This window comes from Heterobasidion irregulare (genome assembly GCF_000320585.1).
Source record: "Heterobasidion irregulare TC 32-1 unplaced genomic scaffold scaffold_10, whole genome shotgun sequence".
Taxonomy (NCBI): domain Eukaryota; kingdom Fungi; phylum Basidiomycota; class Agaricomycetes; order Russulales; family Bondarzewiaceae; genus Heterobasidion; species Heterobasidion irregulare.
This window is the reverse complement of record NW_009258206.1, coordinates 1,494,432-1,509,532: the sequence shown is the minus strand read 5'-3', so window position 1 is coordinate 1,509,532 and position 15,101 is coordinate 1,494,432. Positions and strand designations below refer to the sequence as shown.

General features: G+C 54.0%; 7 protein-coding genes across 7 annotated transcripts; 3 read left to right on the top strand and 4 right to left on the bottom strand.

Annotated features, from left to right (window-relative positions):
- Positions 1 to 101: 101 nt before the first annotated feature.
- On the bottom strand, positions 102 to 1,821 carry HETIRDRAFT_326500 (uncharacterized protein; the record flags this gene model as incomplete). Its single annotated transcript, XM_009552709.1, has 7 exons — positions 102 to 212; positions 268 to 426; positions 485 to 832; positions 890 to 1,063; positions 1,117 to 1,472; positions 1,523 to 1,586; positions 1,642 to 1,821. 7 exons carry the CDS (start codon positions 1,819 to 1,821, stop codon positions 102 to 104), a joined length of 1,392 nt encoding a protein of 463 aa, XP_009551004.1.
- Positions 1,822 to 2,059: 238 nt separating this feature from the next.
- On the top strand, positions 2,060 to 5,893 carry HETIRDRAFT_327211 (uncharacterized protein; the record flags this gene model as incomplete). The annotated part of the gene is made up of 10 exons (XM_009552708.1): positions 2,060 to 2,293; positions 2,348 to 2,447; positions 2,498 to 2,745; positions 2,795 to 3,802; positions 3,859 to 3,956; positions 4,007 to 4,196; positions 4,249 to 4,637; positions 4,688 to 5,184; positions 5,213 to 5,407; positions 5,481 to 5,893. 10 exons carry the CDS (start codon positions 2,060 to 2,062, stop codon positions 5,891 to 5,893), a joined length of 3,372 nt encoding a protein of 1,123 aa, XP_009551003.1.
- A 447-nt stretch (positions 5,894 to 6,340) lies between these two features.
- On the top strand, positions 6,341 to 7,954 carry HETIRDRAFT_327031 (uncharacterized protein; the record flags this gene model as incomplete). The annotated part of the gene is made up of 1 exon (XM_009552707.1): positions 6,341 to 7,954. One exon carries the CDS (start codon positions 6,341 to 6,343, stop codon positions 7,952 to 7,954), a length of 1,614 nt encoding a protein of 537 aa, XP_009551002.1.
- A 407-nt stretch (positions 7,955 to 8,361) lies between these two features.
- On the bottom strand, positions 8,362 to 10,437 carry HETIRDRAFT_327131 (uncharacterized protein; the record flags this gene model as incomplete). The annotated part of the gene is made up of 11 exons (XM_009552706.1): positions 8,362 to 8,464; positions 8,540 to 8,623; positions 8,693 to 8,737; positions 8,806 to 8,973; positions 9,054 to 9,162; positions 9,348 to 9,435; positions 9,539 to 9,669; positions 9,717 to 9,778; positions 9,816 to 9,894; positions 9,990 to 10,191; positions 10,216 to 10,437. The coding sequence occupies 11 exons, from the start codon at positions 10,435 to 10,437 to the stop codon at positions 8,362 to 8,364; spliced, it is 1,293 nt and encodes a 430-aa protein (XP_009551001.1).
- Positions 10,438 to 10,579: 142 nt separating this feature from the next.
- Positions 10,580 to 11,120, top strand: HETIRDRAFT_411690 (uncharacterized protein). Its single transcript, XM_009552705.1, has 2 exons — positions 10,580 to 10,706; positions 10,866 to 11,120. Exons 1-2 carry the CDS (start codon positions 10,625 to 10,627, stop codon positions 11,048 to 11,050), a joined length of 267 nt encoding a protein of 88 aa, XP_009551000.1. The 5' UTR covers positions 10,580 to 10,624; the 3' UTR covers positions 11,051 to 11,120.
- Positions 11,121 to 11,306: 186 nt separating this feature from the next.
- HETIRDRAFT_327697 (uncharacterized protein) lies at positions 11,307 to 12,017 on the bottom strand (the record flags this gene model as incomplete). Its single annotated transcript, XM_009552704.1, has 5 exons — positions 11,307 to 11,431; positions 11,593 to 11,642; positions 11,722 to 11,743; positions 11,885 to 11,897; positions 11,967 to 12,017. The coding sequence occupies 5 exons, from the start codon at positions 12,015 to 12,017 to the stop codon at positions 11,307 to 11,309; spliced, it is 261 nt and encodes an 86-aa protein (XP_009550999.1).
- Positions 12,018 to 14,455: 2,438 nt separating this feature from the next.
- Positions 14,456 to 15,024, bottom strand: HETIRDRAFT_429704 (uncharacterized protein; the record flags this gene model as incomplete). Its single annotated transcript, XM_009552703.1, has 2 exons — positions 14,456 to 14,903; positions 14,948 to 15,024. The coding sequence occupies 2 exons, from the start codon at positions 15,022 to 15,024 to the stop codon at positions 14,456 to 14,458; spliced, it is 525 nt and encodes a 174-aa protein (XP_009550998.1).
- Between the last annotated feature and the right edge of the window lie 77 nt (positions 15,025 to 15,101).

Genomic DNA, 15,101 nt, shown 5'->3' with positions numbered 1-15,101 from the left:
CACGTATGAGAATTGCCGTGGTGTCTGAAAATATGGCTCCAACTGCATGCAATTGTGATGTTGGTGGTGTTCCGTGTGCCGTATGCATACAGTACAACAGCTTATACGCGAGCTATCATGAACTGCTCTGGGATTTCTGGGCTTTCAATCGGCCCCAAAACAGGCCTCGTTTTGACTGTGCCTCTTTCGTCGACGAACAGCTGCCGCTCAACCTAGCAGAGAGGGAGTATGTTACTTCTGCGCCTTGTTTCAAGATTTTACACTGACTTGGTAGACTTTGGTGTCAATGCCGAATTGAGTTATCGTGGGCCTGCATTGTTGGATAAGCGCATTCGCTTCCTCCAGATGATGAAGTCTGAATTGAGCAACGTTTGCGTGAAACGTCCGCAAATTTTGCGCGCTTGCGAGAATTGGACCGAGAGCATTCTGGCCAGAAGGTCGGGTAAGAACACACATTCCTGTGATTGATATTCTGTGAGCATACCAGATCCCGTGAGGAGATGAACACGAAGAGCTGTGTCAGGTTGGGACATCCCTCACACATACTCCTGATGCTTGACAATTCTAGGAGTAGGCGACTATATGAGAAACATGTCATACGGTGTCCATGGGCCTCGACTAGTTGGTGACAAAGACGATTGGCTTCGAGTGCGTCAGCCCCACCGCCGAGTGAGTATAGCTGAAAGATTTCGAGAGGCGATTGCGCGAGAAGGTTAAGGGCACCTTCTGCCCACGTATGATCCAAATTTCCTGGATGAAGCGCGAACGTGAAAGATTTAAGCTGGGTAAGCCCACCGCGTGCGAAGCACCTTTCGCTGAAAGCAGAGACATTCTGATTAAGGCCAAGCTATGATCAGTATATGAAGGACAGAATACTGCAAGCGCATACAAACTGTGGCGATAACCCTTCGAGCCCAAGGCTGATGATTCCAGTGATGTTGGCATTAATGACAGTCATGACACCATCTTGAGTCACTTTAGGGCATCCAATTAAGTGCAAGTGCTCCAATTTAGGAAGAGGGTGAAGTCCTTTCAGTGTCGCGTCGGAAACAAAATTAGATAGCTGTTCAAGATACATGAATCTATGTCAACATTTGTGCGGGTTTTGATGCTTACCTTGCATATCAAAGTAAAACTGCGTAGCGTGCCCCGGGTAGCACCAATCCAAGCTGGGAGAACGCTGATGACTAGGTGGCTTGGCATGATCAACGATATTTTGCTCAAATGCTTGAATTGAGGTAAGACATTCGGGTCATAGTTATCTTGGTGTTGGCCATTGATCTCAAGCTCACGAAGTTGAGGAAGCGACTGAAGGGCCTTGAGAATTTCGGAGGTTAGACATCCATCACGGGTGAATATGCAGGTATGCAAGTTTGTCGCGTTTTCGATGCTGCTGATGAGGGACTTCACAAGTTGTTCGTAGTCGTTGTTGAGAAGTCCCTTGGGGAAGTCACGTATCTCTTGATTAGAGGCTGGTCAGAGGACCTCGTGAAGGAGGCTGAGTCGTATATGATGAGCTCACCTAGTCGTCGGACGAGCCTGGCAAGGCGGGGATTTTGTTGAAGAGTCTGGAACAGCTGTATCAACTGGAAAGGTGCCTTGTAGCAATTGCATATCGCGCATGGTAGACTGTCTGCTGACCTTTCGCTTTGCATTCCATTGCCATGGGCGAATTACAACTCTTTCGTACAGGACAGGATGCGCGAACACGTAGAGTATTCGATTGACAAGACACACTGACTGGAGATGTTCAGGTCGCAAGATATATTCAATTATACCAGGAAGGAGCTCCGGAGGTAAGTTCTGAAATTGTACTGGCATTGCTCTCTCGAGGCGATCGCTGCGGCACGAGAGATCAGATACAGATATTCAAAGACTACGTCGGAGGTTGAGGGAGGATTGCCGACGTTTGCTGCCTCTGGGAAGTCGCCGTTACACGTGAGCGTGACAAGGCTGTAACATGTAACACGCCTGACCTCAACTCAGTTCTGTTCCTCGGCCACTTGTACCCTATCACCTCTTCGCTATCTTCACCATGTCAGACTTAGAAGACGACATAATGTATCAAAATGAGAGCTCTGACCCCGTGGCTGGGCTTGAGGACGAGGGAACTACGGAGCAGGGACAAGAGCAGGGCCGACACGAGAGGAAGAAGGGCAAGCAGCAGACAAGAGACCATGATGATGAGGAAGAAGAGGACGAGGAGGATGACGAGGAGGATGACGAGGACGAGGAGGATGAGGACGAAGATGAGGATGATGAGGGCTTGACCCGTGGTCGCAAGCGGCCAAAAGTGCGTGCTACGCCAGGTGTCCTGTGTTGAGATGTATACTGAGCTGGGATTCAGCGGCGTCATAAACGTTCCGCCGTCAACCGCTTCCTCGATGTTGAAGCTGAAGTTAATGAGGATGAAGAGGAGGAGGAGGAAGACGATGAATATGGGCGTGGTTGGTCTCAAGTCTTTCACTCTGTTAATTCGTCTAATAGCTTCCCGCAGACGAATTCATCGCGGAACCCGGTGGTGAAGGAGACGAGGACGACATCGCTCGCAGAGCTGTTGACCATGCGCGTCTTGATAGACGCCAACAGGATTTGGATGACCAGGACCTGGCTCGCATTGCAGAGGGGTATAGTCAACGGTACAAGCGCTCTGCAATCCGCTACACGGGCGACATGAACGAGGTACCGCAACGTCTACTAATGCCATCTGTGAATGATGCCAACCTGTGGCAAGTGCGGTGTAAAGTGAGTGGAGCATTCGCTTACTCTAGTCTATCGTTGACATACTCTTCAGCCCGGCAGAGAGCGTGATCTTGTCTTCAGCTTGATGCGCAAGGCCATCGACCTTGAATATACAAATCATCCGCTCCAAATTCTGTCATCTTTCCAGCGCGACTCTCTACCAGGCATGATTTACGTCGAGGCGCGCAGCTCGAAGCAAGTCACAGAAGCATGCAACGGACTTGTTGGTATCTACCCCAGCCGCGGTATCATTCTCGTTCCGATCGAAGAGATGGCCAGTTTGCTCCAGATCAAAAAGCAGGACTTGACAGTAACGCCAGGAAGCTGGATACGCATCAAGCGCGGTAAGTATGGAGGCGACTTGGCGCAGGTCATGGACATCACCGAGAACGGAGAAGAAGTCGGCCTCAAATTCATCCCGCGTATAGACTTGAATCCGAAGGACGATGCTTCTATTGACGGTAAGAAGCGCAAAAAAGTTGGAACTGCTGTGTCGGCAGGTATGCGCCCTCCACAGCGTTTCTTCAATTACGAAGAGGTTGTCAAGGTCTACGGACGCAAAATGGTCTCAAAGCGGAATCAGGTGTATGTGTTTCAAAACGACACATACAAGGATGGGTTCATCGAGAAAGACTTCCGATTGAGTGCGCTCTCTCTTGAGAACGTCAATCCGACACTCGACGAAATTACTCGATTCACCAAGGGCGCGGACGGCGCTGAGGGCGAAAACACCGTCGACCTATCAATTATCGCTGAGGCGTCGCGAAAGGCAGCGATCGCAGTCCTTCAGCCTGGTGATCATGTGGAGGTGTTTGAAGGCGAACAATCAGGCGTTCATGGTGTCGTGGACTCAATCTCACAAGATATCGTCATCGTTAGTCCAGTAGGTGTCGACTTGGAAGGTCAGAAGGTGCAGGTTCCGGCGCGGAGCGTTCGCAAGAGGTTCAAGCCTGGAGACCATGTCAAGGTGATGACCGGCAAAAATGCTGACGAGACAGGCTTGGTTGTGTCAGTCGCAGAGAACATCGTCACCTTCTTGTCGGACATGTCGATGCAGGAGGTTCGTTCATCACTTCCTCGATTTGGCCTGTCTAAGACCATTCATTTGATCATCAGGTTTCAGTCTTCTCTAAAGACTTACGGGAAGCTGCTGAAGTCGGTTCCGGAACCAATATCGTAGGAAACTACGAGCTGCATGATCTTGTACAGCTTGAGTAAGTATGTCCCAAACCGATTCTGCCATACATGCTGATCTGTGGGTTAGTCTTCAGACTGTTGGAGTTATCTTCAAGACAGAGCTTGATTCGTTCCGTGTTTTAGATCAGAATGGCCAAGTTCGCCTCGTCCAGCCTCATCAGATCTCTATGCGTCGTGATTCGAATCGAGCAATTGCCACTGATTCCGAGGGTCACGAACTTCGTATTCATGACAATGTGAAGGAGATCGACGGAGAAGTATGGCCCTCTTCCCGATCTCTCTGTTGATATTCTGAACACTCTTATACAGGGCCGGAAAGGTCGGGTTCTACACACTCATCAATCCTTCTTTGCGTTCCTCCACAATCGTGATATCGCTGAGAATGGTGGTGTTTTCGTTACTCGTGCACGATCCTTGGCGTCGCTCGCACCGAAGGGTTCGGTCTTGAAGCCGGGAACAGATCTTTCGAAAATGAATCCTGCGATTAACGGTGCTATGACTGGTGGCATGGTGGGCTCCGGAAACATTGGCAGAGGTCCGAGAGATAGGCTCATCGGTGTCGCGATCACCGTCGTCAAAGGCCCCTACAAGGGTTATATTGGCTCTATCAAAGATACTAACGGACCTGTTGCGCGTGTAGAGCTTAACACAGGCAACAAGGTCATCACTATCGATAAAGACAAGGTGAAGCGGAGAAAGTAAGTTATGTCTATGAATGAGAGGATAAAGCTGAATAATTATTTCTCAGTCCAAATGGTAGTCTAGAACCTCTCGAAAGTGGTTACTCCAGCATGGGACCTCCACGAAATGACTACTTCGCATCTCGAGGAGCAAACCCCAATAGTACACCGGCACCGGCGTGGGGCGCCTCAGGGCGGACACCGAATCCTTATGCAGATAACCAAAGTCGCACGCCCGGATGGACTACATCACGAACACCAAATCCCTACGCAGATCATAGTAGTCGTACACCCGCATGGAATTCGTCTTCAAAAACGCCAAATCCTTACGCGCAGGACGGTGGTCGCACACCTGCGTGGAACACCTCAACACGGACACCAAACCCGCAGAGCATTGGTAACTGGGGTGGTGCGACACCGAAACCTTCAGGATGGAGCGACCAATGGGGGGGTTCGACACCAAAAGCTCCCGGTAACACTGCTTGGGGAGGGGCTACGCCTGGACGAACAAACTGGGGAGGAGCCACTCCACAGGTGTCGGCTTGGGCCACAGAAGAATGGGTACGTCGCTTCGACGAGGCTGCTGTCCATAGCCTCAACGCCATCCACACAGGCACCTACACCTGGTTACATAAGTGCTCAGACTCCCGGAATGGTAGCAACACCCGCCGTGACATCATATGGATCAACTTGGAGTGCAAAGACGCCTGTCGGCATCTTCCAAGGTGACATGGCCGCTGAAACTCCTGGAGGGTCAGGATCATACGACTACCCATACCGCACTTCTGGTAAGTCATTATTCCAATACATTTGGCCTCGCCTCTATGGTTGCCTGCTTGCTCAACTTCTTCGTTTCGTTAGAGCTCGACAAGAACTGGCTGACGGATCCGTCGATAATTGTCCATGCTAAACGGGGGATGGTAGTACAACTCAAGGGCACCCGTGGAGATGGCGGAATGCCAAATTGGTCCGATGGTGCACACGAAGGCCAGACGGGCACTGTTGAGAGTGTAGCTGACTCTCAATCCGAGCATCTGTCGACGGTGGCCGTAATCCAGATGGACAAATCTCCTCCACAAACGCTCACTGTGCCTGTCCAATATCTTGTACCCGTTCCGCCTAACGGCAAAGGCGATGAGATCGTCGCTTTAGACGGCAAGTTTAAGGGTCATAGGCTGAAGGTCATGGAAAGAGGCGTTGGGTGGGTTGTGTCGGTTGACGGTGGTAATTACGACGACATCCCGGACGGTCGATGCGTTCTCATCAGGCAGTAGCTCCGAACATTTTCAGTGCTCATTACACTCTGCATTTGTTCCATCAGCTTGTATCAATAGTCTATCTGCTCCGTAATGTCTCAGAATTGCCCAATACTCATTCAATCTTCCAAAAGAAACCAAGTCCTAAAATTTCCTAATCCGGAACATATAGTCGGTTTCAACGAGTTTCTGCAGAACGCCCTTCCTCCATCCTCATCGAATCAAGATCCAAGCGAGGATTAAAATGAGCTCAAAGTAATTTCACGTTCTGGTCTCGCTAGATGTCATTGATGCTAACCTGCGACCGCACTTAGTGCGCTGCAATATTGGAATGATGCGGCGAGCTCAAGATTCAATGCTCTTGACACGCTCACCGCATCCTCTACTACCGGCACCATGAGGATCTCTTGCTCCTGTTTCGATGAAGAAATCGTCGCACTGTAAACAGTGCTATCCTCCGTTCGCATGTGGCGCAATAGACTGTCTTTCGCGTCGTGTCTTCGTCCCGAACTACTGGCCCGCATCTTCTCTGTTTTAGCAGCCATTGAAGTGCCAGGGATGCCTTACAAGGACTTGGGGTGGATCAAGGTTTCTCATGTCTGCAGTTACCGGAGACAGGTTGCTTTGGGCGATGCGAGACTCTGGACAAGTGTTGTCTTAAATAACGGCGAAAAGTGGACCCAGGAAATAATCCTACGTGCCAAAAAGACACCGTTGATCATAGCTGAGCACTCCATCGACTCGGAAGAAACCATGTCGGTTGTTCGGCATGTGGCTTTTACTCACAGGCTGCAGCTAATGGATCTCCAGTTGGGCGGGGCGGACGAGATGATCGCATCCGTCATGCAGGTACTTACACCCCCTATGCCAGTTCTAGAACGTGTAAAACTGGAGAATACGTTGCAGTGGGATGAAGAAGACCTCCCGCGTCTTCCTCCGGACCTTTTTGGCCTTGACGCCCCACGCCTTCAATCAGCTTTCTTTCGTGGATTCATATTCCCTTGGTCCTGTTCACTCTGGCGTAATCTGTCGAATTTGTCGATATCGCTGCCAAAGGGGACACAGCCCCTCTCCTTATCAGAAGACGATTTTTTCGATGGACTAGCAAACATGCAGCATCTAGTATCATTACATATCGATGAATATTTCCCATCATCCCCCCAGCCAGCATTGTCTACTCATATGAGACGCCCTGTTGTCAATTTTTCGCGCCTATCACACCTTGTCTTGGAAGGCTCATGGCCGATATGTATCATTGTGATTGGAAGCATTCAGATCCCTAAAACATCTCAGGTTCATCTGAACTTCTCCGAGTTTAGCTACAATGGATTCCACGACGTGCTCATCCCGTTCCTTGAGAGACATGGTGGCAAGTCAGGGGATGCATCGCCTCTGCGCACTCTTCTCATTGATCGCCGTAGCTTGTATGGACGCCTGTATATATGCGGGTGGACATCCGTTGATGCCCCCGATCCAGGACATATAGACCGCTTTTATCCTCCTGCACATAATCCCTCCCTCTGTCTCCATTCTGCCCACTCTCCGCAACAAACACACGAACTATACTTCCCAGAAACCTTAAGAACAATCGTGCAAACACTGTACATTCAGGAGTTGTCGGCGTTGTCGTTCGAGCTTGAAGTGGAATTTCCCAAAACGTACATCTCGACTTTCCAAGTGTTAGAATCAGCCCGGAGCTTGGTATACAGATCATTTATAAAAGGTGCAAGCATCCTCGTTTGCGTCGTGCTCTCCAGCAAGACAATCACCCCAGAGAGCAGAGGGGGGCAGGCAAACGGTCACAAACCAGACATCCTCTTCCCAAAGCTTCAGTATTTGAGCTTGTACAGCAGAGCTCTTCTTACACCACTACCTCTCGTTAAAGCCGAATTGACGGATCACCAGAATCAACCGATACAGTCTTTCATACAACGGGAGAACATGCAGGCTCATGTTGGAAAGTTCGATTTGAATATTTGGACGGACCACGACACATTGACAAAGGAGTGGGCGGATCAGTTGGAGAGTGTTGTGCCCGTGACAGTAACCCAGCGCGGGTGGGGAAGTAGCAAGCAGTGACTTACCTTCAGGTGATATTATGGAATTTATACGAAATATACCAATTCGGAGGAATGCCTTGTATCCTCTTCACGAGGGCCTTATTCCTGTGGTCGAGAGAACGGAAGATAGGTACTGGGGCACTCGATAAGTGGCACTCACTGTAAGGCTCCAACGCCTTGGGAGACGAGCAAACATGTACGGCGGCGATCGTGCGTGATGAACGAGCTCAAACTATCGTGCACGCACAACAATTCGTGACGCTACACCTGCAGTAGAAGCCCAACGAACTTTGTTGCCCTGCATCAAGCCGAGCCTAGATACCGATAGACATGGTCCAATGAGATAGGCAACGAACTCACGAATATAACCAACATAGAATCATGTGCGAGACTGTGATGTACACGCGCAATGAGGCTTTGTCTGCTCTACTCTCCTTCCGTTCCCCCTTCCCCTTCCTCTTCCTCTTCCCCTTCCCCTTCCCCTTCCGCTTCCTCGTCTTCAATGCCCACCGTCATATAGTCATTGAGGCTGCACGCAAGGCCGAATCATGAGATGGAAAATGCCCCCCTGGTCACACAAGGCAGAAAGGAAGAAAGCACGCACCAGTAGACCAGAGGCTTAGCGACCTCGAAGACCTCCGCTAGCTTCTGCCCAAAATCGGCTCGGAGGACCTGCTCGTCTGTGAACCTGAGCGTCGTTCAATGGAAGGTGTGAACCATTCATTCAGGAAGGGAGGCTTTGGGAAATAATGCGCACTTGTGAACGACTACGAATGACCGGCACTTCAATAAATCGATGTTTCTGATGCAACGCGCAAAAATTCGGCTTCAGTGGTGGTAGATTAATAAGTGGGGGAATGGTCAACGCACTTGTGCGTCTTGTCGATGCCTTTGGGCGAGACCTTGAGCTCATCCTCCATACCGAATATGCTCCTCCGCGCGCCCTTCGGATGCGGAGCCGGCTCGCCAAAACGTGCGACGAACGCCTCGGCGGAGATAACCTGGCGCAGGCGCGACGCGTTGTGCTGTAGATGCGAGCTGCGCCCACGCGGTGGGTGGAAAGGGTCAGGGCCTCGGTCGGGGACAGAGAGAGAAAAATAAGGGCGGCGAGTACGTACCGGATCGTAGCCAGCTCGTTCTTGCCAGGAGCCCATGATCCCGCCGCGAGGAGACTTCCGCCTCCCGGTTCCACTGAGCACATGAAGAAACAGCAACGCATAGGAACGGCTCAGCTACTCGGGCCTAGAAGCATCGAGAAACCTCGAATATACTCGCCATGTCTGGGCGAGAGTCAGCGAGAGTCAGCGCCCTGTCTGTTCTTGTTTGTTATACAGATAGGAAGGGAACGCACATATGGTCTGCAAGTGCACAAGGTCAATCACAGTAAGGGTGACAGACAAAAAGATACATACACCCAGCAAAAATACCCTTCCGCCCGCTCCGCGAAAAGGTCGCGGTGAATCCGGTCTTGTACGGCGTCTTGTCGTTGCTAAAGCGAACCTACCGCATTGTCGCGCGGCAATCAGTACAAAGCCCAGATATGAGGCATAGGGTGGATGATAGAGTACGAAATAGTAGGATCAATGGGGAAGATCAAACGTACGTCACGATATATTCGGTAGATCACGTCCTTGGGTGGCAGTGTCGGGATCTGCGTATCAACTTCGACAATCAAGTCGGTGAGCTTCTCGATGAAAGCTTTCCATTCTTTCTCCGCGAGACGGAAGACGGGTTCTGTCGAAGGGGGCCATGGTCAGAAAATGCACAAAGATAGATATGACGTGTCAAACATACCGTGTAGTTTAAACCTGGGGGGAATATATGAATGTGAGTCAAGTTACAACTGAAGTGTGATCATGAGATAGATAGGGCTCTCTTACCATTCGCGGTCATTGCATTCCGGGTCCTTGAGCTGGGCGAGGAAGTTCAGCGTGTTTTGGGATATCCGACCGGGCGGAACTGCACCGAAGTATGCATCAGACATAGGGGGAAGGACCGGTAAAGAAAGTGTTCAGAAGAGATGACCAGTGCTTCGAGCACAAGAGCACACGTACCGCGACCGCTTTTGGGCGCTTGGACGACGGTGCCAACGATGACCTGCCCTGGAGCGAGTGTCACCCCGGCCGCATCCGCGTCCTCGTCCTCGTCCTCGTCGGACGCGTCGCGCCTTCGTTTCGCTGACCGTTTCGGAGCCCGCGCGCTCTTCACCTTCCCCTTGGTCGGCGAGGTGCGTTTACGCTTCTTCGTTCCCGCGTCCTCGCTCCCATAATCCTCGTCCACGTCGTCCACGTCGTCCTCGTCGAGAGCGTCGCTATCCAGCTCCTCCCTAAACTCATCACCAGCGTCTTCGTCTTCGTGATTGTCGTCACTCGACTCGAGCTCCGCATCATCCGGAGTCGGGCTTCGTTTCGCGCGAGCAGGCTTCGAGCGAGCAGACCTCTTCGTAGGTGCAGACGAGGCCGTCCTGGCAGCTCGTTTCTTGGGAGATGCTCTTGGAGCCATTTGTTATGTTCTAATTTCTGAGACGCGCTGACGTCGAGTCGGGGACTTGGCCGGCAGAGTCGCGCATGTGACGACACCGTGACGAGCGCGTCCATCACGTCTTGTCACGTCGGACGTCGTCACCGCTCCGCTCCTCGGCTCAAAGTCGACAGGACTTGACTGACAGTGGCCACCAAGACCGACGACGATGGCCTCTCAAAAACTCTCGCCGCAGGGAAAACGCCTGCGCACCATCATCATCACGATCCCCATCATAGTCGCATCCTCTCGTCCGTACCTCCTTCCCCGTCGCTCCCCGCCCTTAAGTCCCGCACGCTGACTTTGCTCACGCCGAACCGGAATCTTTTCTCCACCGTGGACCGACGCCTTCGGACTCAAATCGCTCGCGTCTGCCTGACCACATACACCCCACTGCGCCGCGCCCGCAGTGGTGCTCTACGAGCGCCTGGTGCAGGGGAAACCCCAGCGCACCATCTCCCGCACGCACGAGAAGGGCGAGGGCCGGATCCTCGACCTGCGCAAGGTCGACGGCGAGCCGCACTCTCACTCTCACTCTCACTCGCACTCTCAGAAGGAAGACGGCGGAGGAGAGGGGTTTGAAAAAGACCGATAGCGTGCGGGCATGAGTGTGACTTTTGACGCCATCGTGATCGCCCAGAATTAAACATAACGATGTGACGGCGGTTTTGAGGGTTGGAGAAAAACGATAGTTCAGGCACGATACGATGCGTCTATCGCGCTGTCCGCTCTGCTCGTCTATTGTGAGCGGCCTACCGCCTGCCATTATGCACACGCCGAATCCCGACCGTGCCCGCCTCAACCTCAGCGCCCTCATCCGCCAAGCAATCAAGTCGCGTCCCACCCTCAGATCACTTGCTCTCTTCCTTGAGCACCCGCACGCCCGCTATCCTCGCGGGATTGAACGACCGGTCGCAGTCCGCGTACGCAGCGCCCGCGCCGAAACCCGTCGTGAGCGCGATCGGCCATGCGCGTCCTAGAAGAGAGTGCACATGAGTGTCAGCCATCACCCGGCACGGAACTGTCCCAGGCTGCCATTGAATAGCCAGGGCGAGGGCGGAGGAGAGGGCGAGGGGCGCCTCGGGAACGTGGGCTGAGAGGGGTGGCGGGAGAGGGGGAGGGAGCAAATGCACGCACGGCGGAAGAGGATGACGGAGGCGACGACGCCCACGCTGAACCCGATGCCGCTGTATATGTGCGACACGCACGCCGCGCAACGCGTTCGTCAGCGCACCCGACGAAAGAACACGCAGGAGAGAAACGCACGCTTTCACGATCAGGTCCGCGACTACAACAGAGGTCCCATCCAGAGCAGCATGCCGTCGTTTCACGCGGTAACGCGGTCAAACAAAAATTAAGAGTCCAAAGCGTAGTCCGCCGGTTGGTTTCGTGAGACAAGTACAGCGCGGAGCGAAACGGGAACACCTACGACAGCGGTCATACTACGCAAAAGTTGGTATGCGCGGGTCAGATGCGTGGTTTCAACCGGGAAAGCGACCTCTTTCACTTACCTTTTGTGCGACGATGTCTTCGCTCGAGTTGGGTCTGGCGTTGGCAGACATGGTGGTGGACGTCGAGGTGGTAGGAGGCGAGGGTAGGTAAATAGGCGTAAATACGTCACGCGGCCGGCTGCAACGCCGTCCTCGAGCTCGACCACGTCGTGCATGTGTTTCTCGGGTTTTCTCTCTGTTGTTCTGCTCGACGCCTCCCCAGTCCTACCTCTCTCGCTCCTGGCTCTGGGATGAGGATTTTGGAAAGTTGCCTTTCAGCAGCCCTTCTCTCTGTCCACACCCACGCCGTCCTCTACACGTGCTAAGCAACGCCGTGCGTGGCCACGCCGAGAGCTCTCCTCTCGGGCCACATTCCCTCCGGCCGCCCATACATATGTACTCATGAAGACCCAACCCCCACCTCTGAACCTCAACTCCCAAAATGGCATCTATCTCCGCGTCCTCGAGGACGCACGCAGCGCGTGTCGGCACGCCTGCCTCCACGAGATTTCCACGACTCGTTTGGCAAGATGCGCAGCTACGTATATATCACGCATCCAGCCCCTCCTCCGGATGCCGACATACTGCCGACATCGACTCGTCGTTAGATTGTCCATTCGAGCGATCGTATGAAATCGTCAGACGGACGCGCCGGCGCCCTTGTGCCTCAGATTTTGGTCTCGTCGATCCATCATCCGCCAGCATCCGCTGTGCATCTGGCACTGCGCGGTTCATAGTCGTCCTTCGCAGCCCCTTTCTGAATGACGCGGCCCGCGGCCAACCACGCGCATTCCTTTTGACTGTCATGTTCCCCACGGCGGCATGCTCAAGCCTCGCACACGCACATTACTTGAAAGCGGCACAACTGGCCAAGCGACATCTGACGCCAATTTTCTCGAGCGTCTGTGCGCCGGGACATTGACGCCGCCGACGCCGCCCGCCGTAAAGTGCTGATCATGCCACTATGTATCCTGCTGCGGCCAGGCATCCGCATTCAGTCGTCTGCCCCTGTACCATCGGGCTCGGCTCAACACGGTTCAGCCCAGCCAGCCTCGCTACGATGTCCTCGGAAAGGCCTTCATTCACCTTGACGATCTGGCCAGAGTGCTGCTCGGTGAGCCAAGTAAGGGCCGTCGGCGCTCCGTTCTCTACTGGCTCGGTCTCGCTCAGCGCTGCGGATCGCCTCGTGTGGGCGGATATATGCGTCGACGGACGTTGATGCTTGATCTCAGCCTATGAATATGGCATGACGGAGCCTCAGGATGTTTTGACGAACGGCAGATGTGGAACTAGGCTGATGGGCGTAGTGCGACCATGCCAGATCGCAGCTGCAGCACCGGGGCGGTACTCGTCCAGTGTGCGATCGCTCATGGCGTCTCGTCCGGCGCAGTGGATGTCAACGGGTCCTCCGTGCTGCCATTCCATTCATCTCGGCTCTTGGTTCTGCTTTCGCACAGACATACGTACTTCGCGCTGCTTGGAAGGAAGGAGCAATATAACCTATGCTGGGTTCGCGGACTGCTCCGGGCTGTTTCCAGGTGTGCATACATGGTGGATCATGGGCCGGTCGACTGCATCATCGTGAATGCATGAACGTTGGTCGTGAAGGTGCCGAGCTGGCTTTTCTTATGAGGGCTGGACGCGGTACGGCGCCCCATTGGACGGCGGTTCTGGTGCTGATGTCCATTCTCGTTATGGACGCGCTCTTTCCGTTTCCGTCTGACGCTGTAAGCTGGTCTGTTCTGTGCTCGCCTGCGCCGCGTCTACGTCGACCACCGCCCGCTCGGGATTCTCCGCCCCGAGGAGCTTGCGGGGCCGTCCTGCCGATCGATGTGCGACGCCGCTGTCCGAAAGGGCGTCACGGCATAAGTACGGTAGTGTAAGTGTCATGTTTGCTGGATATGGATGCTTTGCCGCGGCCCGGTTCGACGCGATCTTGGCTGCTGCGCCAGTGGCCACTGGTCCGTCTTGGAATAGGACAGGACGCTCGTAGGACGCTCGCAGGACGCTCGTACGTCACATTGGACTGGGGACTGGAGGTGACGCGGCTTCGGGCGTAGTTCCTGGCATGTCTGGGCTCTCCGCGGTTACGTGCTCGTGGACATAGGCTCACCGGCCCTGCATGGCGTGTGGGGAACCTGGGGCGACGACCCGCTCGCGATGCGGTGCGTTTATGTGACTGGCGGTGCACTACGCCCTGATGCTCCTTTGGTCTCTGGATCCGTGGACAGCGTGATCGCCGGGCCCAGCTATGGGCATCCCGACTTGGGTCCTGGCAGTGTCCTAGCCTGTCCTGACTCCTATAACCTCCTATGACTTGACTTATTGCGATGCCAGATCAAGGGATACACGCCGCGTTGATTGGATGCTGCGGGGCCGGGGATGCTCCGAGGGGGTGCTCGATGTAAGTTAGCTCGGTACCCCGCTGGGATCCCGAGGGCGGCCTAGGGCGGCTCGATGTGTCGTTGGTGCGTTATCACATGCGTGCGCGCGCCCATGTTCGTGGTGTGTTATTTTTGCGCTTTCCAGATTGTGACTTCTATCGTACCGCCTCTGCATTGAGTAGACAGCGTCGCCTCTGCACTGCACCGCTCCGTCAAGGCGTCTGCGATAGCGAACGGTCCCGTGGCCAAAGTATACTTATACTTATATGTGCTTACCACGTATCTGCGCGAGGGCTGTGAGCCTATGACTGTACCGTGTGCATGCTCGTACGGGACAAACGTGCGCGCAGCCTGGCATGCAGCCAGGCCGGTGCGGCGGCTCGTGACTCGGCGTCTCGCCCGAGAAGCTCGTCGACGGATATGAGGTGCGGTCCCTCGCCCTCGACTTCTGAGGGAGAAGCCTGGAGAAGCTTCCCAGGCGCAAGCGCCAGTGCTCAGATCCCAATCGGCTCTTTGTTCCATGCCCGGAGAGTGCCCGGAGCTGCCGGGAGCTAGCGCCGAGCACGCTGCGACGCTGCAGGGACACGTTGAGCCCGCAGCGCGCTGTCGAGTACTTACTTGTGAATGGCAGTTGTCTCAGCGGATGGGATGAGATGGGGCAGCAGCAGCAGGCAGGCAAGCAGGCAGGCAGACATGCATCGAGACAGACGGAGATCCGTGCACCGACCACCGTGGGCGCCGGGCGGGCGCCAACTTTGATGGCTTAGCGGCG

What these genes read in the sequence shown, in the direction of transcription:
- HETIRDRAFT_411690 (XM_009552705.1), top strand. Translation starts at nt 10,625, where the DNA reads ATGGCCTCTCAAAAACTCTCGCCGCAGGGAAAACGCCTGCGCACCATC. An exon ending in CATCATAGTCGCATCCTCTC is followed by an intron (nt 10,707 to 10,865) that starts GTCCGTACCTCC and finishes CCGCGCCCGCAG; the next exon opens with TGGTGCTCTACGAGCGCCTG.